Genomic DNA, 23,940 nt, shown 5'->3' on the forward strand with positions numbered 1-23,940 from the left:
GTTGCAGATTTTGTACTGTTTGGGCTGCAATCACTATGTATAGTCATTATTGCTCTGACATAAATGCAACCCCCGGCTAGCTTTTTTAGAAAGGGGAATTTGCCCGGCTGAGCATGGCTCAGCGGTTGAGCGTCCACCTAGGATCCAGGTGATTGGGGTTTGATTCCTGGTCAGGGCACATGCCCTGGTTGCAGGCTCAATCCCCAGTCGGGGGCGTGCAGGAGGCAGTCGATCAATGACACTCTCATCATTGATGTTTCTCTCTCTCTCCCTCCCCTTTCCTCTCTGAAATCAATATATATATATATATATATATATATATATATATATATATATATTTTTTTTTTTTTAAAGGGGAGTTTACCAGCTTACGTAATGGGGAAGTCCAGAGGTGGTACTGGTTTCAGATAGGACTGCAGCATCCATCTCACCTCTGCTTTTGTGCTGGCTTCATACTGCAGCCATGCTCCTTTCTCACTGGGAGAGGGAGAGGGAAAAGCTGCCAGCTCCCTCAGTGCCCTCACTACTTAGCAAACCCAAAGCTCACTTCTGATCCCAGGAAGACTGGTCCAGCTGGGGATGCATGTGCTCCCTGCACACTGATGAATGGGACATGGAACAGGGTTGAGGCCAAGGAAGTCAGGCTGCAGAGTGTACGCTTCAGGTGGCTACGAGAGGGAGGGTGAAAGGTAATGCAGAGCAAGAACTCAGCAGTTGCTCCATCTCCAGGCTGGGCCCAGGGTCACAGTGGGTCAATCTGTTTCTGCTTGAAAAACAAAAACAAAACAAAACCCAAAACAACTTTATTTGACAAAAATGAAACTTATTTACAGTAGTTTTCTGCTCAATTATTTCAATGGGATAATTGTGCTTCTCCTCCAGGTTTACCTCACAACCAAACTAAGCAGAGGCTGCCCCACCCCCAGCCTCCCTATCTCGCACAAGGGGGAGGGGGGAATGCCAACTAGAATTCAGCAGCATGGCTCCCGCACCGCTCACCACCTCCATTGCTCAGTGCATTGTTGGAAGGAAAAGTCCCACCCCAGCCCAATACACTTCCAGAGTCCCCTGCTACAAGTGTCTTGCAACAGTCACACCAGACCTGGGCTCACAGACATGGGTGGGGTGGAAGAGGCCGGGCAAACAGCAGCTTCAACTAATCTTGAAGCTGCCATGTTCACGTTCATTCTTCCCTAGCTGGGCCTCAGGAGGGTGAGGATCCCTGATCCCCTTCCCGGCATGCAAGGAGAGGGCACAGGAGGAGGGAGGAGGCAAAAGATAGAGCTTTAGGAAACCTGCCCACTCAGATAAAGCTCCTTCTTCGTAAATACCAATCCCCACTCCCACAGCAATAGGTGTGCCGAGCCACTCGGAAGTGAGGGTACCTCCCTGCAGTCTTCAGGGATCATCCCAGAAAGGACAGAACACCTGTTTCTGCCTTTTCTCCTGGCCAGACCTAACCAAGTCAGTCAACACCCAGTAACTCTCCCCCTTGTGCCTGACCTGGCAACTTCAGGAAACTACAGGCTGGGGCTCCTGACCTGTCTTTTGGCCCAGTAACAATGTCATTCAGAACAAAAATATTTTGGCTAATAATAACCTAGAATTAGTGTTTCTTAGGATATATAAAGATGGGGTATACTGCTGTTGAACGCTGTCAGCAATGAAATAGCAAAATAAAAAATGGGGAGGGAGGAGAACAAGACCAATTGTGACCTGTTTCACAGTGAAGTTCAGGGCAGGGGCCTCTGCAACTCCAATTTAAGGAAAGGTGCAACACAAAGACAGTCCCGGTGAACAGGCTGCATAATTCCCGCCCCAGCCTCCTCTGAAGACAGTTCCTCAGGCAGCTGGGGGCACTATATTCCCTGCTTCCTCCAGAAATAGTTTCCTGCCCCCATAGTGGGAAAAGCTGCCAGTAGATGGAGCTTTTGACATTCTGGCCCCACTAATCCAAGTTCCTAAAGGAATCCAAAACTCAGGCCTCCGGGCAAAACTTTCACGGATAAAGAAGGGGAAAACATTAATGAGAAAAAACAAAGACCCTACTGCTTCAGTCTAGCTTATTTCTCCCACCCCCCCAAAAGCACAGTAAAAACAAAAATAGAAAAAAAACACCTCTCCGGTTTAATCACCCTTCTCTGCCCCGCGCCTAGGAGGTTTGGTCAGATTCCCTGTTGTGCCCGCTCGTCGGCTTTGGCTTTATCAGCCTCCTGTGCCTGATACGGAAAAGCCAGAGCCTGTAAAAGTATTTTTCCTCCTTTTTTTGGTAAACCAAACCAACAATAAAACAACTATTTGGAATTCTGCAGAGATTTAGCTGGTCCCCCAAACAAAAATACTCCTTCCTTGCAAAATAATCACCTGTTGCGGGTGGCTCTTTCCCAGGTCATCATGCAATGCACTCTGATCCCCACACCTGGGCTGCCCCCATGAACGCAAACCACAGCAAAAAGGGAGAAATGAACACCAAGGTTAGCAAAAACCTGAACATTCAACTGGAGTCGGTTCTGTTGTATCTACTGGGTTCCTCTTTTGTTTTGTTCACACTTATGAACTTGGAATGTCCACACTTTGCTTAATAAAGTGTCTGGCTCAGGGGCAACTAGGACCCAGCATAGGTCTGAACTTGGCAGGTTTCCTGTGTCCAGCCCAGGAAAGCAGGCTGGAACAAAGGTGTCCTGCAGATTCTCTGGAGAAGTAGCAGCAGCACCATGCCTGTTTCCGCTCTCTTGGTCTCATCACTTGAAGAGGCCTGGAGAAACGGCAGTCAGCAGAGGAGAGGTCCCCATCACAGTGCAGTGACACCAGCTAGCGTCTTCCTGCTGAAGACCCTGGACAGAGGAGATGATCCTGATGTTTGGCAGTGATCCAAAGAAAACCCTCTGTATGAAAGGGAACCAAAACAGAAACCCAGGACAGCTGGCTCGAGGTTCGAGCACCCTGTTGGCAGATGCCTACTTGGGGTTTTCAGAGACCAAGGGGATGGGAGTGTGCAGTAATGGTAGCGACGGGTCCTGCTGCTTCTGAAGCTCCATCTCAGCAGCCCTCTGCAGCGCCACCTCCACCAGCAGCTGGAAGCTGCTGAAGTCCTCCTTGTCCTGCTCTGGGGGAGTGGGTGGTGGTGTGTTGAAGAGTCCACCAGTGGGGCTTCCGGTTTCAGCCCTGGTCAGCAGGGTGAGTGTGTTACCAGGGGTCACCAGGGGTTTGGGGGGCTCCACCTCCCCTTGTGGGAAGGGGGCTGCTGGCTTTTCCCCCTGGCCTGAGTGGAGCGGCATGGAGCACACAGACAAGGAGAGCACATTGGTGGGGGCCGGTACAGACACAGCCAGCACCGAGGGGCTGCTGCCACGGGGGAGGGCCACATCTGAGGCCTTGCCCCCGCGGCGGGATATGGTATACTGGTTGGGGTCTTGGCCATCCTTCCGAAGCATGTCTGGGAGAAGCCGCCGCCGAGCGTTGATGAACCAGTTACATATCTGGAATGAGGGGAAGAGACTGCGATCAGTTCACTAAATCAAAACCAGCTATGAAGCACCTATGTTAGGCCCCAAAATACAGCAGCAAACAACATACACACAATCCTAGTCCTCAGAGAGGCTAAAGAAGAAATCATACAAATAAATATAAAATTGCAACAGTGACTCCGCCAATGAAGGCAAGGTACAATGGCGTGCTGTTGGGAGACAATAATGGAAAGGCCAATCTAATCTTTGTGGACTCAGGGTGGTATTCTCCGAGGAAATGGCTCCTAAATTGAGATCTGAAGGATGAGTAGTAGTTTAGGTGGGAGGTGGGGAGAGGAACTTTCGATTTAGGGGCATCAGCCTCTGAAAAGGCCCTGTAGGAGGTGGAAGCAGAGTGCCGATGAGGAACTCCGAGAAGGCAGGTCTACATGGCTGGAGCTCAGAGTGGTAACTAGAAGTTGCCTCTATGATGGGGGTTTAGCTCTTTATTCTAAGGGTGATGGGAAGTGTAGGAGGGTTTTAAGCAAAGGAGCAACTTGCTACGTGGAAAACAGTGGAAGCAGGTAGAAAGGTTACATTACAGGAGGTGTCAAGTTGACAACTGTTTGATCTATTTGGGAAATTGGAAACGAAAGGACCTGGTGCCCAGTTGAACATGGGTGTAGAAGGAGAGAGGTAATGGTGCCAAGGTGATTCACTCCTAAATTTCTAGAGCAGAGTCTTGCTGCAGGCCATAAAGACACCAGGGACTGTCATATAGGAGAAAATTACTGTTTCAACTGGATCAGTGGCTCCATTTGAATGTGTGTTCAGCCAACAACCTTAAGTCTTTTTTCAAACACGCTGCTCAGAAAGCTACCATTTAACCTTTACCCCATATTCCCATCTAATTCACGGTTTAGATCAATCTTTTTAGACCTATGCATGAGGCATGAAATTTCTCACTGTTAAGTGTTATGCTGCAAAGCCAGGACACATCTAGCACCCTGACCACGTCTGCCTGGATTCTTTTTAACAGCTTCATGGCTCTCCCACCCAGCCTCTCCGCAGGTTGTCACTTCTCTTTCTAAAATGCAATGACTGTTACTCCTGTTCTAGAAAACTGCCATTTGTCTCCTACAGCCTACAGGGTCAAGTCTAGACACCCGAGCCTGGTGTTAAACCCTCCCATCAGTCATGGCCTCTATTTCCAGCCCTTGTATTAGTCTTCAGCATGAAATTGCTCACCAGCCCTTCATCAGACTCTGTGTTTTGGGGGGTTTTTTAAATAGCTCCATGATGCCTTTTGCACATGACATTTCTTCTTTCTGAAGTGTCCTCTCTTCCACCTGAGAATGGCTGGCTTACTCCTCCAAGTCTTGGCTGATCTATGGTATCAGCAATAGGGCCAGAGGAGAGGAAATGGATTCAAAACACCTCTCTGTTCGCCTACAGCTGGTATAGGGCCTGGCAGTTTCTTTTCATATACGGATGAATGACACCGTGAGGGTAGACAGCTGTTCAGGAAAAGTGTGAATAGTTTCTGCACACAGGAGAGCAGCAGGCACCTAAATGTGGCATCCTTGACCATCTAAAAAAGACCACTCATACCCTCTTTTCTCTCATTTATTCCTAATGGCTTGGAAATGTGGCAAGACGGATCCTACAAGAGCTCACCTGAGCATTATTTTTAAAGGTATGTATGAGACTAGGAAACAGTTTCTTAGCTGCATGGCTGGTGTAAGGTCATAAAAACAAATCTGTTTTAAAAACATTAACCCTTCCTTTAAGCAGGCAAATACAACCCCCTACCATTTTTTTCAAGTCCTTGTCCCTCTTGCCCTCCACTGGAGGGGCCACCAAAGGGGAAAAGCTGCCTAATACCATTCTTGCTATCTCAGAAGTAGTAGGTGAGAAGAAACGTTAGAAACTGTGGATATTAAGGCTGGGCATGGTGGGTGTGGCCTGGTAGGTATCCACAGGTATGGGCACCTTTCTGGGAGCTTTCGCTGTGATTTTACCGATAGCTGCCATTTACTGAGCCCTGAACATCTACACAATTTTCTTTTCATAGTTACATCAGCTCTGACTATGATCAATTCCCATTTTACTGTTGAACATTCGTAAAGTTCAGCCTGGAGAAGTCAGGCAGAAGTCCACCTCTGGCCAGGGATCCCCAAGCTTCTGTCGGTTTGGCCTTTGAATCTGGAGGAGCAGGAGCCCCTCCTGTCTGAATCTCTCTCAGGCTGTCACAGAGCCTCAGAGCCCAGCATCTTTTGTTCATCAAAACAGGTTAGAACTTCTCACTTTCCTATTGCTCTCCTTTTCAAGGCTTCGTGCTCACTCAAACAATACTTATTGAGCACTTACTATGTGCATAGTTCTTGGTGCTGGTGATCCCTCTGTGAATTAAACGGACATGCACTCTGCCCTGTGGCACTTCTAGTCCATCTGGTTGTGGAGACTGGCAATGAACAAATACAGTGAATAGGCACCAATAGGTACCAGGGAGGAAACGGACATGAAAAAAAGGGTAGCATATAAAGATAAGAGACTTCCGTAGATAAGGGGTCTGGGAAGGCTGCGACCTGAAGAATAAGCCAGCCGTATAGAAAGCTGAGGGAAGAATGTTCTAAACAGAGGGAACAGCAAATGTCAGGGTCCTGAGGCAGGAAAGGGTATGGTTTAAGAAACTGACAGAAGCAGGCAGGGCTGATCCCACTAGGCCAGAACACCTCAGTAAAAGACTAAAAAGGCCTAAACAGTGGCTTGACCTAAATGCCACTCTAGGTCCTTCTCTTAGTCCTGTGTCCTCTCTCAATTTATCCACAGATACTTACAGAGCATGCACCAGGAGGAAGAAAAGATGGGAACCCCCTCTCCTGCCCCTTCTGTGTGCCGGGGTGCTGGGAACTGTGTGGGCGGCAGCAATGTGCCATGTTGTTCAAAACATTCCTCTAACATTTGCTGAATGGATCAAAGGCCCAGCTCTCCTCAGGGGTCCTGTATCAATTCTACCTCTGCCTATCACCTTTCTTGGCAGACACCCAGGCAAGCCCTTGGGCACCACCTTCCTATGGACTCTTGTCTGTCTACCCAGCTGAAGGGCTAGCCACCTATGACAGGAGCTGGTGCCTGAAATTGGCATGGGTCTCTGCCCAGCAGGCTACAGCTGCATCCATTCCACAGGGAATCCAAGGATAGTACTAGGCCCCTGGCTCTGTCAGAATGGGAAAGCTCCTGGGCATGGCAGAACCAGAGCCTTCTTTCTTTCCCTTCTCCAGTCCAACCTGGAAGGACCCTGCCCCTGGTGTTCTCACTTATCCCTGGAAGGGTGTGAGCAGTGTCACAAAGTACCAAAGGAGAAACTGGAATTCAAAGAGATGAAAGAACTTGCCCAAAGTCACACAGACTCTGAGAACAAAGCTGGGATTCAAACCCAGGTCTCCTGGCTTCAAGGCCCCTACTGCTTTTCTTACTCTGCTTTACAGTGTCTTACCAAACAGGAACAGAGCAGGGGGCTGAGTAACCATTATCATCATTCTAAAAGCAAACACTTGTTAAACCAAAAAATATCAGGTGTTGTTCTGAACATTTCCCGTCTAATGACTCATTTAACCTTCAGCAGCCTGAGACAGGTTCTGTGAGGATCTCCATTTTATTGGAACCCTAAAAGAAAAAGACCCTGATCAGAGGTTCAGTAACTTGCTCAAGGTCACAAGTGCAAACGGATCTGGTCCAGACAGCCTGTTTCCAGGCAGGTGAAAGAACTGGAGAGAATCAGCCTAAGGCCTTTTCTCCTTTTCAGCTGCTTCCATCCCTCTGTCTACAACTGCCTCCTCAGTTACCAGTGCTTCAGAAGAGCACTGTACCTCTCCACCTACCCCTATATGCAGGGGAAACAGATGAGTGACCTGGGTCAAGGGAGGTAGGGACGAAGTGTCTTTGTTGAGAAAGCAGTCCTGAGGATGGGAACCTGGGCATGTTCTCGAAGCTGTGTGGGCATCTAGCCCCAAGCTGCAGCTCCCATTTTGGCTTCTAATTCTGAGAACAGCAGAAAAGACACCCCACCCCCCCTCCAACACTCCCCATGGTCTGCAGAAAACTTGGCAGGCTACTGTCTGTTTTGTCTTCTCATCCGATAGAAATACACAGCTGAGGGGGGACCGGGTAAGCGCAGGAGGCCTGAGTGCACCGCCAATGCCAGCTGTGATAACAGGCTATCGGGATTTTCTGTAGCCCCTTCCAGCTGCCCAACTCATGCCTAAGCCAGGAAAAGAGCATGTGACTCATTCCCACTCTAGGTCCTTGGGGAGGTGGTAGGGAGAATGCCAAGGTGAATTCTGTGATTGATACGGCAAAACACAGACTGGGTGCCTGAAAGCCTGTCTGACCATAAAACAGGCCCTGTCTGAAAGGCTATTGCCCTGTCAGTGTTTTTTCATTTTTTATCAGTGGCTGAGATGAAGGACATGGGAGGAATCACTGTGGCAAATGGGAGTGGGAGGGGCACCAGGAAGCGGGTGAAGGTCATGAGGATCAGAGCAGGGCATTTGACAAGGCAACACAGTGCTTTAATCTTAATGTCTTTTCAGCTGTGAAAGAGGGGAGGGAAGTGAAGGCTCTTGGAGAGACCTTTCCCAAATTTCACAGTATCTCCATTTGTGTTGTGACTACCACATCTGAGTGCTCTTAAAGGCAGGCTGGCTGTATTAGAATCACCTTGAGGATGATTTTAAGAAATAGGTATTTTGGCCCTGGCCGCGTAGCTAGGTTGGTTAGAGCACTGTCCTAATACAAGAATCAACCAATGAATGCCTAAGTGGAACAACAAATCAGTGTTTCTCTCTCTATATAGAAGAAAAGGAAAGAAATAGCTACTTCTCATCTGTTTTATAGATCTGGTGGGGGAGGGAGGGGGAGTCAGGAATATGTGTTTTTAAGTTCCCCAGAGTTCTGCCGCTGGGGCATAGGAACCAATGGTTTAACCCACTGGTTTAACTTGTCCTTGTGGGCTGAAGCTCAAAAAAATATACATACAGATGAAAGGCCATGAGGTGGGGAGACAAGAGGTTGCTGGTAGGAAGAATCGAGAGGCAGCCAGCTTTGGCACCAGAGTAAGGAGAGTAGCGTCAAAGGATAAGCGGTTGCCAAGAGTCAGGCCAGGCCACGCCTTGCCACCTCTACAGTAGGCTCCTTTCTGTTTCTTTTTTTAAAATCCTCACCTGAGGATATTTTTTTCATTGCTTTCCAGAGAGCATGGAAGAGAGAAAGATCGATGTGAGAGAAACACATTAATTGGTTGCCTCTGCATGCACCCCAACCAGGGATGGGGATCAAGCCTGCAACTGAGGTACATGCCCTTGGCCGGAATCGAACCCAGGACCCTTTAGTCTGCGGGTCGACGCTCTAACCACTGAGCTAAACTGGCCAGGGCAGCAGGCTCCTTTCTTGCCTGTTTGGTTTCCCATACCAGAGGGACTGCTGACCCTACCTCCCATTCCTTCAAGTCTGTGAGGACTCCATTCACCTGCTGCTCCCTGAGAGAAGCCTTTCCAAAGCACACACATTGGAAATTAATTGCATGCAACTCTTAGTCTTTTAAATAAAGTCTTCCCTCCTCTCCTCCCTCCCCTGAGGCTAGCTGAGGTCTGGGAAGTTCCAGTTCTACCTCTGAGTTTCCAGCACACAGCACTGGGCCTTACAGAGTGAAGGAATGGGGCCTGAACCTCCCTACCACGCTTACCTCCCCCCTCAACACAGCCCTTAGACCAGTCAAAAACCACAGCAATAAAGTGGACTGAGGTGGGTGACAGGGACCTGTGAAAAATCCTTCATAAATGACTTTCGTGGTGGTTCTTACCGTCTCACTTGCCTAGCCCTGGGCAAGTACCAGCAAACCAGTTAGTTAAATGACTCATTGACTTGCTAATAAGATAGCTCCTGGGCGGTTAAAGAGACAATCAAAAGAGATGTCCCCGGGGAAAGAAGAAAACAGGCCTTGGCAAAATGTTGATGCCTGTTGAAGCCAAGTGATTGGTACCAGGGGTTCATTAGAATATCCTCTTTTGTGAATACAGTATTTGCAAATGTTTTTAATAAACAATGAAATCTTAAAAATTAAGTACGGGAAAAAGAGTTGCCTCCAGGGACTTAAGCCCATTTTTCCAGATGGATGAGCCACCTTTCCTTACTTCTGAGGTCCTGCCGGTTGACATTTCCAACACTTTTATCTTCACTTTCTGTCACTGCAACAATTATTTCCGGAGCACCTACCAGATACAAGGCACTGAGCTAAACACTTGGGATATAGTGATAAATGAGACCAGCCCCTGGAGTTTAGTCAAGGGTCCAAATGCTGACCCAGTCAGTCAGAGCGCTGTGGGAAGGCACAGCAGTCTCCCTGGTTGGGTGGAAGAAGCAAATGGTCTGGGGTGTCTATCAGTATGGCAGGAACATGGAGGGGTGCCAGGGATGAAGCTGGCTATGCAGATAGGGACAGGTGATGTTGTCATTAGGTTGGCAGGAACCACTGAAGGGTTTTAATTTTAAGTAGAGGGGTGCCAATGTTTGGACCAAGATAGAAAACTTGAGGGGCCTGTGAGACCTCCAAGGAGAGGTGTACGCTGGGGATTCATAGTAGAGTTTCCATCAAGGAGTGCCAGGTGGTCCCCACTGCTTTTTAACTCTTGGCATGACTCTACTGCAGGGTGGCCACTGGAACCCCTCCCACCAGGGACCAGGGATCCAGCAAGGCCTTTGTCAGAAGTCTCCAGCTAATCCTTGTCCCAGACATACATTTCTCTAAGTGGGATCTGGGGATATGCCGCCCTAGGGGTCCACTAGTTCCCCACAAGAACACTGTGGCTTTGTTTCTGTTGTGATTATAAGCAGGTGCACCGTGGCCTGTGGAAACCCAAACTTGCTTAACTGGTCAGTGCCTCTATCATACTCCACACCACAGCCCAGTCAGCACACCACCACCCATTTTACAGTAATGCAGTTAGATGGAATCTCACTGGTTTTACATTCACTTACTTTGGAAAACTGTTTATTTTATAGTTGAGTATAAGAACAAAAGCAAGACATTTTTACTTAGTTTTCAGTTTGTACACACTTAAATGATGTGATAATAAAAATATTTTCTTTAAAAGGAGATGGTACAGCCCGGCTGGGTGTGGCTCAGCGGTTGAGCATCAGCCTAGGATCCAGGAGATCGTGGTTCGATTCCCGGTCAGGGCACATGCTTGGGTTGCTCGATCCCCAGTCAGGGGCGTGCAGGAGGCAGCCGATCAATGACAACTCTCGCATTATTGATGTTTCTATCTCTCTCTCCCTCTCCCTTCCTTTCTCTGAAATCAATAAAGATATATTTAAAAAATGAAAAAAGGAGATGGTCCATTACTCAGGTTTGAGAAACAGTGTCCCTGACAAAAAGCAATTTCAATACAGTGGGACCAGTGGTTTGACAGCACAGGTATGAAGCACAGTGGGATATATAGCAGTGGCCTTGAACCTAGGCCTGAAGAATCAAGAGATGCTTTCAAAAGAACATGCTTAAATGGAGTGAGCCAGGTTCAGAACGATCAGGAAGAAACCAAGGGAGGCGGCCTGGAGGCCCAGAGGGCTCCAGGGGCAGAGAGAACGGAGATGAGATTGCTGAGTACCTAAGGAGTGTGGACTCTATCTGGAAGTCAATAGGGTCTGTGGATTATGTGACACAATCATGTTTATACTTTTGTGTTCAAGAGAATGGACTGAAGGAACAAGGCTGAAGGCAGGAAGACCAACAAAGAGGCTAGGCTGTCTAAGAAATACTGGCTCTCAGGCTCCAGAGCAGCTCTGAAGCCCTGCCCTGGCTCTCTGCTGCCTTCTGTCCCCAGCAGTGATCACTTCTTGCAAACAGTGGCGAAGTCTTTCCTGCTACTCCATCCCCGACTGCATCCTCCTTGAGGGTAGGAATGAGTCTGGTTCCTCTCTGGGACCCCAACTCTGCTCAGCATAGAGCTGGGCATAGTGGAGTGTTTTGCAGTACACTGTGAGATGCTACGCACTGCTAGACACCTGGGGTCAGTCCAAGACCTATGACCTAGGAGAGATCAGGAGGAATAGGAGTAGAAGCACCCACTCTGTGCTGACAGCTCACAGTGAGCCTTGATGCTCTCTTCAAGTCCCTCCTCCTTACACATTGCCAAAGTTCTACGGTCACCTCCCTTTTTCAGAAGAGGAAACCCGAGGCTCAGCGAGGAGGCAGTGACACAGCCAAAGTGCAGGCTTCCTCTTGTGGAAAAGACAGGATCTGAATCAGAGTCTGTAAACTAGAGCCTTTCTTACAGGCAGACTCCAGTTAAGCACTGCCCGGCAGGTAAGTCAGGTGACAGGAGTTCTGAGGACCAAATACTCACCATGAGACTTCGAGGAGGAGGGACAGGAGCTAGGAAGACCTGGGAGGTTCACAATGGAGTAAAGGAAGGAGGGAGAAACCATATCATGGATTGGAGAAATGGCTAGGAAAGGACAGAGGTGGAAAGGGAGGCAGGGGGTAGGCCTTTGCTAGGCTGAGGCCCTGCTCTGTATGTCTCAGGTAGGTGAGAGGCAAACTGGAGGCAAGGAAGACCAGGGTGTCCTGCCTCAGCACCAAGAAAACAACAAAATACCTGTATGTCAGCAACTGAGGCAATTCAAAGGAGATAATATCTTGCACTTTGACAAAAAGTGGATAACAATCTCCTGAATGTACTCTACTCAAAGCACACTCACATCCAGTTCTGAATCTGTTCCTCACAACAGTTCAGTCAGGAAGGAGAGGACTGGGATCCGCACTTTATAGATGGGGAAATTAAGATGTGGTCCGCAGCTTCTATGTGGCAGAACTGGGTTTTGAACCCAGAATCTGACTTCTGCCCTTTCCTTGACCATTATTCTAACCCAATTTTAACCACACTGCAGATCATCAGCTGTCCCCTGCAACCAAGTCACCATCCAAGCATCACTCTGGGGCTGGGGCTGAACTCCAGACACTCAGTGCATTCTCACCTTCCCCCAACCTCCAATGTGAATGAGACGCCTCGACAGAAGTAACAATTCCTTGCCTCTTCAGGACTCTCAAAAACCTGAAATCTAGCTGCAGTGACCTCATGCCACTGTCCTCCCTTGAGGCAGGGGGACTGGGTGTTCTCATCTGGCCGAAAAGAAACTGAGGCCCAGAGGGAAGTGACCATCCTAAGGCCACACAGTGAGTCAGGGACAGGGCTGGGATAGGACTAGAACCCAGGTCTCCTGCTGCCCCTCCTTACCTGCAGCACAGACAGGTTGGTCTGTCCAGAGAGGCTCAGCTTCTCCTGCTCAGAGGGGTAGGCGTTGTAGCGGTGCAGGTACAGCCAGTCGCGGAGGATCTTCACCGACTCCTTGGGCAGGTTCCCTCTGCGCTTCCTCTTGCCTGCCAGGGAGAGGAGGCCTTCCTCCTCACCCAGATCACTGTCTGACATGATGTCTAGGGGCTAAGCTGGAACAAGTGACAAAGGGGATGGGGACATTATTACCATGCACTGCCTCTCACCCGTTTTCTAGTCTCTAAACACACCATTATTAGAGCCCAAAACACAGAACTATGGGGAAATTGCAACTCAAAGTCTCAGGCCATACCCTAGCCTAGGTAAGCTAGAAGGGATGAGTCTAAGGTGCCTCTGTTTCAGGAGATGACTAATGAACTAAATGAAAAAAATGTTCAGTTACTTTACATTCAATACTATTTTGTATTAGTTTCAGGTGTATAGCATAGTGGTTAGACAACCATGTACTTTACAAAGTGTTCCCTGTAAATGGCAGTTCATTAATAAGGAGTACCAGACCAGAAATAATTACAGTTACCACTGAGGTCTCTTTTCCATGCTCTGTATAGAACACTTTGCATTTATTATCTCATTAAATCCTAACAAAACCCTTGTAAGGGGGACACTACTATTATCATTTTATAGATGAGCAAACCAAGGACCAGAGAAATTAAGAAAGCCACCCGAGATACTAGAGCTTTTAAATAGTTACCATGTGATCCAATAATTTCACTCGTAGGTAATCTACCCAAGAGAAATGAAAACTTATGTCCACACAAAAGCTTGTACACAAATGTTTATAGCAACATTATTCATAATAGCAAGAGGTGTAGCTCTGGCCGGGTAGGTAGCTCAGTTGGTTAGACAGTCTACCTGATACGCCAAGGTTGTGGGTTTGATTCATTAGAGCACATAAAGGAGTCAATTGATGTTGATCTGTCTCCCTTCCTCTCTCTCTCAAATCAATAAATAAAAACGTTTTAAAAAGCAAACAGTGGAAATAACCCAAGTGTCTATCAATAAAATGAGGTCTATCCCATCCATACAGTGCAATATTATTTAGCCATAAAAAGTCCTGATCCATGCTGCAATGCAGATGAACCTTGAAAATATGCTTGCCCAGCCCGCATGGCTCAGTGGTTGAGCATCGATCTACGATCAAGGAGATCGAGGTTCGATTCCCAGTCAGGGCACCTGCCCACTTTGCCGGCTCAGTCCCCAGTGGGGGACATGCAGGAGGCAGCTGATCAATGACTCTCTCATGACTGATGTTTCTATTTCTCTCTTTCCTCTCCCTTCTTCTCTCTGAAGTCAATAAAGACACATTTTTAATAACATATTATGCTAAATGAAAAAAACACATTACAAGGAACACATTATATAATTCCACTTTAATGAAATGTCCAGAATAGCTGGAAGGGGACAGGTGATAAAGGGTATGGAAGTTTTTCTGAGGTGATAAATATGTTCTAAAATTGATGGTGATGGTTGCATAGTTGTTAATATACAGTTCACCCTTGAACAGTGTGGGGGGGTTAGGTATGCCAAGCCCCACACACTTGAAAAACTGAATAACTTTTGACTCCCCCAAAACTTAGTTGTTCCTTGGTATTTACAGGGGATTGGTTGATACCCAAATCAGCAGATGCTCAAGTCCTCTAAAAAAAATGGCATAGATCAATGTATCCATGGACTTCAAACCACAGATGAAAACAGTACAGGTATTTTTTTATTTACTTTGTTAATCCTTACCCAAGAATATGTTTTTATTGATTTTTAGAGAAGGAGGGAAGGTGGAAGGGAGGTGGCAGGAGAGAGGGAAACATTGATTGGCTGCCTCCTGTACTCACCCGAGCTGGGATCAGACCTGACCAGGAATCGAACCCAAAACCCTTTGGTATAACAGATGAGCTACCTGGCCAGGGCCAGGTATTTACTGAAAAAATTCCACACTTAAGTGGACCTGCACAGTCCAAACCCATGTTCTTTAAATTTCAACTATACTAAAAACCACTTGTTTTGTTCACTTTAAATTGTTAAGTTCTATGGTATGTGAATTATATCTCAATAAAACTGCTTTGGGGAAAAACACACAATACTCACATCTAGGATATCGTATATATAATATAGAGGTTTGGACCAAGGTAGTTTTCTCCCCCACCCTTACTCCATACAATCTTGCCTCCCAGGTCTCCCAAGACCCAGTGAGGAGTCAGGAAACTATCAGTCACCATGGTCCTACAGCAATCCATGAAATTAACATGTACTGTGCACCTACTGTGTGCCCTGCAGAGTGTTGAGACATCCCTACAGGTTGTCTCTCAGACATTCTCCTTTGTGACCTAGCTCCTGGCCTGGTCCCAGAATCAACTCCAAAAAAGCCCTGACAAATGAGCAAGGCAGGGGCTCCGGTAGCTCCAACCGGGCTATGTCACCTTGGGCAAACGTCCTTCCTCCCTTCTCTGGGCTTCAGCCCCTACTTCAAAATGAAAGAGGTGTTTTCCTAAACACAACCTAACTCAGTTGCTCAGCCTAACTAACTTCTTGTTCACACATGCAAAAGAGATTTACATTTTAAAACCAAAAGTTCTAGGCCAAGCTGATGCCAGAATCTCAAGACTCCTCCCCTCCTCAGCCTTTTAACAGTTCCCCAGCAGGCTGGGCCAACAGGCTCTGGCATTTCCCAGGTTTTGTTTCCTCAACTTGGGCCAGAGCCCAGATAACTGGGCTGGCTAGGCCAGGCTTTCGAGGGAAGGGTCTCCCCGCCCAGCCAGGCCACCAGGAGGTGAGACAGGCACTGATTAGAGGTGCCAGTCCTCAGAGAGCACCAACAGTCGGACTGCTTTCTGAGGTCAGGTGTCTGAAGTTTGGCTGGCCAGGGCAGTTGGGATCTGGGCTCAGGGATGCAGCCCTGGCAGGCTGTGGGTTTACTCAAGGTTATCTGTACAAATTCCACCTTGGCCAAGTTCCAGCTGCAAGGTTCCAGGGTTGGCCTATGGAGACGACCCCTCAAGCCTGCACAGACCTCTCCACCATGATGTCCTGCACCTCAGCCCACTTACAACCCGGTGAGGTATTCCACATGGACACCCCACGCTCACACCAGACAACTCTCTAACAGCACCAAGTCGTCTCTCAGCTCCTGGAACCCCCATGCATTTCACCGACAAATACAGCACACACGCAGTTTACAAGTAAATCCCACTTCCAGCTCGATCAACTGGTACCCACACAACCAGCCCAACTCCTGGATATAAGCCCACCCACGAACTCCAACTGCCCCGCCCCGCCCCCCCACGATCTTTCAGACTGGGAAAGCTCTAGACGTCAGCACACCAGCCAACAGTCCTTACCCTAACCGGCCTGAGGCAGCAAACTCACAACACCACGCCCGGTGCACCCCACTACACACTCCAGGAGCCGGACCTGCAGTCACTCCCACACGAACTTTCTGACAAGTCCCCAGCCCGCCGGACACTCCCCTGGGCCGCGCACTCGAGCTGCATTCCCAGCAGTTCACACAAAGCGCGCAGCCTCCCCCGCGGCCCAGACCGAGTCAGAGCACATGGCTCCCGGGGTGGTGGGGAACCGGCCTGCGCTGGGGGCGCCTGCACCCCTGAGACCCCCACCCCGCTTCAGAAGGGGCGCTCCAGCTCACCCGCGGGCCCGCAATCCGGTGGGGCGGGGGCTCTGGAAGAAAGAAAACTCACGTGTCTGTCCCGGGGCAGGAAAAAAGTTTGGTTCCCACCCCCTTCCCCCGCGGCTCGGCGCTGGCTGACTCTTCGGGGCGCGGGGCTGGCCGAGCCTGCGCGCTCTGCTTTGTGCTCCGAACTCGGCCCGGAGGGGGAGGGGAGGGGAGGGGGCTGGGCTCCCACCTCCGCACCGCCCCCCCCAGCCCGGCGCCCGGACTCCATGTTGGCCGCCCCCTACCCCGGAGACGGAGCGCTTCCCCCGCTGGAGGCTCGGCTCACGCTGGGCCTGCCCGAGGGTCTCGGCGCGCACAAACTTTCTTCGGGTCGCCGGCCCCCCGAGCCCCGCTTCCTTGGCCCGCCTGGGAGTGACAGATGCCTCAGAGACAGACTTTCCTTTGTTCCAAAGGAAAGGGGAACTCGCGCGGGCTCCCCGGCCCTCCCAGCTCCGGGCCCTTCCCGCTGCCCCCACCCGCAGCTGTCACTCTCGGTGGCCCCCTTGCCCACTTGGCCGCAGCGCGGCGGGGGGGCTGCCGGCGGTTAGCAACGTGCACTTTTGAAACCAAACAAACCCACCCCCGCGCGCTCACCCCGGCCGGGCCAGGGGAGGCCCGTCTGCCATGGTGGGATCCCAGGGAGCTGGGTCCCCCAAAAGGCCCCCGAACGAGTTTTCTCCCGGGAGGTGGGGCACCCCCTACCGGCCCCCGCCAGCACTCTGCGGTCGGGACTCACAAACACCCCCGAGCTCACACACCCACAATCGCACGCGCCCGGACGACGCCCCCTCCCCCGCTCGGCCCGGGAAAATAAACTTTCCAAGTTGTCCGCGCGCCCCCCGCCCCTAATCTCCTCCGCTCTTGCGCCCCACACTGACTTTCCCGAGCGGCTTTTCAGTCCACGCGGCCTCGGGCTCGGTCCGCGACGTCCTGGCTAGGGGCGGGGGGCGCCAGAGGAGCGCGCGCGTACCTGCCGGGCCTGACACTCGGCCTGACAGCTCGCGGCTGGAAAGCACCTCGCGGCCTGACGTCAGATCCCCTCCTCCCCGCCTCCCCCTCGCCCTCCTCGCCCTCCCCCACCCGCCCGGAGGAGAAAACAAACTTTGTGCGGAGCGCGCCGAGCTACGCCCACCCCCGCGGGGCGTGCCGGCGGCCGCGAGGGGCTTTGACCCGCCCACTGCGCCCGGAGGGGGCGGGGCCGGGAGGGCACCGTCTTCCTGCGCCCACCCCGCCCGCAGGAATGCCACATGGCCTCCGTGGGGGGGTGCCGGGACCCTGGCTCGAGCGTGGGCCTGGGGGCAGGAAGTGGCCCGCACCTCCTTTCCGAGAGCGTTTCCGGGGCGCCCACAGGGTGCTTCACGCTCGGGGAGGGGGCCGTTGCTTGGAGGAGAGGGAATGTAAATTCCGACGTTTGTAAGTTCGCTCCCTCCACCAGGACCTCCCGCCGGCGGTGTGCGTGCCCGCTTTGCACCAAGAGGAAACTGAGGCCCGGTCGGTCCGCGGCTTTAGCCCTCGCGGGTGAGGACGGGGCTCTGAGTGCGACGCCCGTTCTGCCCGCAGGGGCCGGGGAGTCGGTAGAAGGCTCCCGCACCAGCGCTCAGCGGGCAGCCGCAGGGTCTGGCGCGAGGTCCCCACGGCCGGCTCTGAAGGCGCTGCGGGATGCTTCAGGCGTGGCGTCCCGTCTCCCCCTCCTGCAGGGGTAGGTGCTGTTACACCAGCCCCTGGTTTGCCCCTGAGCGGCAGAGAGGCTCTTGCTTCTTGTTACACAGTCCACCAGTGTCATTCAGCCCAGGTGGGTCCGACCGCGGAGCCGGCGCCTTTACCCCATTGAGGCAGGCCCTCGAAGGAGGCAGACCACCCGTCTAGGAGCCCCCAGCGCTCCTGGCTGGTTTCTTTTCCATCTGCCCACTACACCCAACTCCAGGACGTTTCCCTTGGTCTTCCCCAGCTCTGCCTGCCAGCACTCTCTTCCCTGCTTTTTGCTCTCTGTACCACTTACTGTAAAACACCTGTTGACCAACCCCCCTAGAACCTTGGGGTGAGAGGAAGCTCTTGCCCCCCGGCCCACCCCGTGCAGTCAGCCTAAAGCTGGTCAAGGCCTTTTCTGGGCCTCTGGTTCCTCATCTGGACCCAACATCTAGGACCCTTGAGCTTGGAAATCAGGAGCCTTAAAATGGCTTTTGGTCTTAATTGCACTTTAGCAACAGAGAACTCAGAACCAAAATCGAATTTTCTCCAAACAGGCCCTAAGCTGATCTGAATGCTGATTAAGTGGCTAAGATGCACCTGGACTTCCCATGGAACCCACACTTCCCTGCAAATGCTTGAAACCTAGATGGCCATACTGCTCTCCTCACAGCAGCACCCAAAATGTCAGTGCCATTACCCAGGGTTCTCCATTTCACAGATGTCGGGGAACTAAGGCCCAGAGTGGAGGCTCCAAACAATTTCTTGGAGAAGTGGTGCTTGGTCCACAGCCTTCTGAGAGAAAAAAAAGAGAGGCTTGGGGAGTCTTAGGTAAGACAGATAAAACCACTGGGTCCTGGTCACTAGGATCACAGAGCATGTGTGAGGCAGAGACCTTCAGGAGGAGGGCCTAGAAGGGAAAACTGGCGCACCCAGGTGACCCTGGAGATGTGACTCTACCCAGCACTTACAGGCGCCAGGATTGTGTATGATAGCCAGACTGTCCATTTTGGGGAAGCCACTGGGGACCTGGGCTTGAACCCAGAGACATTCCCCACAAATTTGGCCGCCAGCAGCAGCCCCCTAGTGCATCATCCCGTCTTGTGCTAGATGAGGTGCATTGAAGCAAATGAAAGGGAGCAGCTCCTTTTTCCCCTTAGCCTGAAGCTTTGGGAGTCCCTCCCCAGACTTCCTGGAGGGGGAGGAGGAAGGTTGGGAGGTAGAGCAAGACTATTAGTGTGTGAAGATTTTGCATTTTTTAAATGGTGGGGTTTTTTTTGTTTTAGAGAACAGACTCACAGCTGTTAGAAGGGAGGGGTGTTGAGGGGCTGGGTGAAAAAGGTGAAGCGATTAAGCAAAAAACAACAATATGGACACAGACGGTGATTACCAGAGGGAAAGGGGGGTGGGAGGAGGTAGAAGAGGGTATAGAGGGGATAAATGGGACAAGAAGAAAAGGAAACAAGGTTTTTTATTCAGTTACAGCTGACAGTCAATATTATGTTAGTTTCAGGTGTACAGCACAGTGGTTAGACATTTATATAACTTACGAAGTGATCGCCTCATAAGTCTAGTACTCACCCGGCACCATACATAGTCATTACAGTATTATTGACTATATTCCCTGTGCTGTATTTTACATCTCTGTGACTTTTGTAACTGCCAATTTATACACCTTAATCTGTTCACCTTTTTCACCCATCTCCCTACCCCCCATCTGGCAACCATTAGTTTGTTCTCTGTATCTATGAGTCTGTTTCTATTTTGTTTATTTTATTTTTTAGATTGCACATATAAATGAAATCATGGTATTTGTCTTTCTTTGTCTGACTTATTTCACTTAGCATAATACCCTCTAGGTCCATTGATGTTGACACAAATGGAAAGATTTCATTTTTTATGGCCGAGTAATATACCATTATATATATATATATATTCATATATGTATATGTGAAGATGTTTTGAAGCTATATATAAAACATCTTTATCCAATTGTCTATTGATAGGCACTTAGGTTTCTTCCATATCTTGGCTATTGTAAATAATACTTCAATGAACATATGGATGCATATACCTTTTCAAATTAGTGTTCCAGAAGCAGAATTACTGGGTCATAAGGTAGTTCTATTTTTATTTAATTAATTAATTTATTTATTATTTTTTGTTAATCCTCACCTGAGGATATTTTTTCCATTATTTTTTCTTTTTAGAGAGTGGACGGGAGGCGGACAGACAGAGTGAGACATACATGGATGTGAGAGAGACATGTTGATTAGTTGCCTCCCGCATGCACCCGACTGGGCTAGGCCAGAGATTGAGCCTGCAACAGAGATACCTGCCCCTCACCAGAATCAAACCCTCGACCTTACAATCCGAGGGCCAGTGCTCTAACCACTGAGCCAAACCAGCTAGGGCTATTTTTTATTTTTTAAGGTAGTTCTATTTCTAATTTTTGAAGGAACCTCCATACTGTTTTCCGTAACGGCTGCACCAGTCTGCACTTCCACCAACAGTGCACCAGGGTTCCCTTTTTCCACATCCTCGCCAGCACGTGTTGTTAGGAGTGTGCATTGTAAACAAATACCTCAGGTAAAGTCTAAATAGGTGGAGTTTGAGAATTACCGTGTAAAGTGTCTTAATTAATAACTATCAGAATTTAAAATGTGTGCATTCTCTAAACCAGTAAATCCATTTCTAGGAATCTGTCATGAAAAATAATCTCAGGCCAAAGATAAATGCTTATACAAGATTGTTCTTTGCAACACTCTTCATTCTGGTGGAAAATTGCAAAGAACTACATGCCCCTCACCAGGAGGTGACTGCTTACAGTAGCTCTGGGACCTCCATACAACCGGATGTTACAATGGGAAAAGTCTGTGGGCACTAAACCTGGGGGATGGTCAAGGTATATTTATTAGGACAGTTAGCCTGCAGGGGCTCCTGTGGGAGTCCTGAGATGGTACCTGAGGAAAGGTGGGAGGAGACTGGAGGTAGAGTGAACAGGTGAAGCAGCTCAGGGTAACTAAGGCCAAACAAATGAAGACCTGTCTCTAGGATCTAAGAGATCTGTGGCTTTCTCACATGAGGTTCTGCATTTTCATCTAATGTGGCTTTCAGCTTGACAGCATCTTAAAAGCAAGTAGATCAACCACAATTTGCTTGGCTTGCTCCTAGTTCTTGGGCATCCACTTATTAATCTAGTTTTTGAGTGCCTAGTGCATGTCAGACTGTGTGTTTAAAGGTAGGGAACCTGTCAACTAGACCTTCACAAAGGGTTTGGGCAAGGGAAAAGGTTTAAGAAGTATAAAGTGGCAGTTACAAAACAGTCTGGGGATGTAAAATTCAGCTGAGAAGTAAGAGGGTTGGATCTGATGGTCGTAAAGGTCTCCTTTTTGACATTCTATCATCTAAGTCATGTATTTTTAAAAGTAATACATATGTAAATGTAAATGCCTTTTTGTCTACAGCTTAGGCAACACTGGGATTTATCCTTATTTTATCTTTGTTGGTTTAAATGGTGGGGAAAAATACCTAATATTACCTGTCTGCTCAGGCAGGCTAAGCTGTGATCTAGTTGTGCTTAATTATCTAATTTTCTTCCTGTGCAAACAGTGTGCATGAAAAGGATATTTCAGATGAGCCCGAGTTATAGCATATTAACTTAGGGGAGTGGGTGTGGCAGGGATGTGGCGGTGACCTGCAAGTAGGGATGCTACCATCACTTGACTTGATGCCTTTTGGCTTCTAGCCACAGATTAAATAGAGAGTGGTGTGCTTTTAATTTGGGGATTAAAAAAACAATCCCATTTCAGTTTCTGGTATTCTGCCCTCCTGCCCGTAAGCCACTGGGTACAGGCACTTTTAGTCACAGCTATAGTAATCAGTCGGCTGTAGAAATCAGCTGGTAAGAGTTGGCTATTTCGCTCGGGAGACTTAATGACTATATTGGGGTTTTTAAATTTTTATTTTTTAATGTTTTTATTATTTTTAAACATGTCTTTATTGATTTCAGAGCGAGGAAGGGGGAGGGAGAGAGAGATAGAAACACCAATGATGAGAATCATTGATGGGCTGCCACCTGCATGCCCCGCACTGGGGATCGAGCCCGCATGTGCCCTGACTGGGAATCTAACTGTAACTTCCTGGTTCAAGGACCACCACTTAACCACTGAGCCATGCCAGCTGGGCTCAATGATTGTATTTTAAGTCATTGTTTTTTAGAGTCCCAGTGACAGGATGGATGGGGGTCAAATTCCATTTGGCAGGTTTCAGTGTTTTCTGTGTGAGAATCTCTTATCTCTGGAGTAATTTTAAATTACAAAAGCAAATACTCCATGTAAATTATGCCAAGTGAAACAATGCAGAAGTGTGTAAAGAAAAAGTGAGCTCCCTGCTCTCTCCCACGTTCTTGCATTAGCAGTGACAACAGGTATGTGTTCCTCCCTTTCTCCGTGGTCATGTAAACACATGCAAATATAATGCAGCCTGAGAGATGTTTTCTTTCCTCCCCCCTCCTTTTTTTAATATATCTTTATTGATTTCAGAGAGAGGAAGGGAGAGGGAGTCAGAATTGATCGGCTGCCTCCAGCACGCCTCCCACTGGGGATCGAGCCCCCAACCCGGGCACGTGCCCTGACTGGGAGTTGATCTCCTGGATCCTAGTCAACCGCTGAGCCACGCCAGCTGGGCTTTTTCTTTCTTTCTTTCTTTTTTTTTTTGAGGATATTTTTTCCATTGCTTTTCAGAGAGAGTAGAGTGAGGAGAGAGAGAGAAAAACATCAATATGAGAAAGAGACATCTATTGGTTGCTTTCTACACGCATGCAGTGCAGGGGATGGAGCCTGAAACTGAGGTACATGCCCTTGGCTAGAATTCAGCCCAGTACCCTGCCGGTCTGCAGGCCAACGCTCTAACCATCGAGCAAACCGGCCAGGGCTCTCTCCTCCCTCTTATTTACATTTCTCCCCAGTTTTCAACAGGGCTGCAATATCTTTACAATTCTAAGACTCTCCTGAAATAGATTCTCTGAAGTGAAATTACTGGGGCAGAGAGTAGGAGTGAATATTTTAAGGGCATATTACTGAAGTGCTCTCCGTGACAGCATATGTAGACTTTGAGTGCCTGTCTCATTCAGTCCTTAGTCACATCAAGTAGCAAGTCTGAGTTAATCTTTGCTTATTTGGTGGCTAAAGAGTGGCCTTTGGTTCTTCTTTTTTTAATTTTTACTGATTTTTAGAGAGAGAGAAAGGAAGGGAGAGAGAGAAATATCGATGTGTTGTTCCACGTACTTATGCATTCATTGGTTGATTCTTGTATGTGCTCTGACTGGATATTGAACCTGCAACCTTGGAGTATCAGGACAATGCTCTACCCAACTGAGCAACCCAGCCAGGGCTAGCCTTAGTTTTTTTTAATCTGTATTTTTTACTATCACTGAGATTGAATATTTTTAAATTTCCTAATTATTGGACATTTGTCTCCTGAATCTCTACATCTTTTGAAGTCCTCATGAGTCTTTTTTCTGATGTCTGACCAGGGAAGCTTTCCCCTACACCTTTAGCTCTTCTGACTGGTCAGATAATTCAAGTGACATATAGTAGACTAACAGGAGAAAATCAAATTTTAATATGTGCCCACGAGGAATTGACAGAAGCCTGAAAGTTCAAGAGACAGTGACGCTAAATTAGGCATATATGTCATTTTGGACTGAGGAGGGGGAGGCAGGCAATTCATAGGCCGATGAGAAAGAGCAGACACCTGGCAAACAAATTCCTGCAGAGTCGCCCAGAAA

General features: G+C 49.0%; 1 protein-coding gene across 5 annotated transcripts; it reads right to left on the reverse strand.

Moving 5' to 3' along the window:
• Nucleotides 1–1,422: 1,422 nt before the first annotated feature.
• Nucleotides 1,423–17,432, reverse strand: TGIF2 (TGFB induced factor homeobox 2). 5 transcript variants are annotated; one of them, XM_016219361.2, is made up of 3 exons: nucleotides 17,342–17,432; nucleotides 12,743–12,951; nucleotides 1,423–3,479 (listed from the first exon to the last, which is right to left on the reverse strand). In XM_016219361.2, exons 2-3 carry the CDS (start codon nucleotides 12,932–12,934, stop codon nucleotides 2,958–2,960), a joined length of 714 nt encoding a protein of 237 aa, XP_016074847.1. In that variant the 5' UTR covers nucleotides 12,935–12,951; nucleotides 17,342–17,432; the 3' UTR covers nucleotides 1,423–2,957. The 5 variants fall into 5 exon arrangements, with proteins under 5 accessions (XP_016074847.1, XP_016074852.1, XP_016074850.1 ...); XM_016219366.2 differs by lacking the exon at nucleotides 17,342–17,432 and adding an exon at nucleotides 17,058–17,160; XM_016219364.2 differs by lacking the exon at nucleotides 17,342–17,432 and adding an exon at nucleotides 16,489–16,576.
• Between the last annotated feature and the right edge of the window lie 6,508 nt (nucleotides 17,433–23,940).

The sequence above is a fragment of the Miniopterus natalensis genome, chromosome 7 (assembly GCF_054644295.1).
Source record: "Miniopterus natalensis isolate mMinNat1 chromosome 7, mMinNat1.hap1, whole genome shotgun sequence".
Lineage (NCBI taxonomy): Eukaryota > Metazoa > Chordata > Mammalia > Chiroptera > Miniopteridae > Miniopterus > Miniopterus natalensis.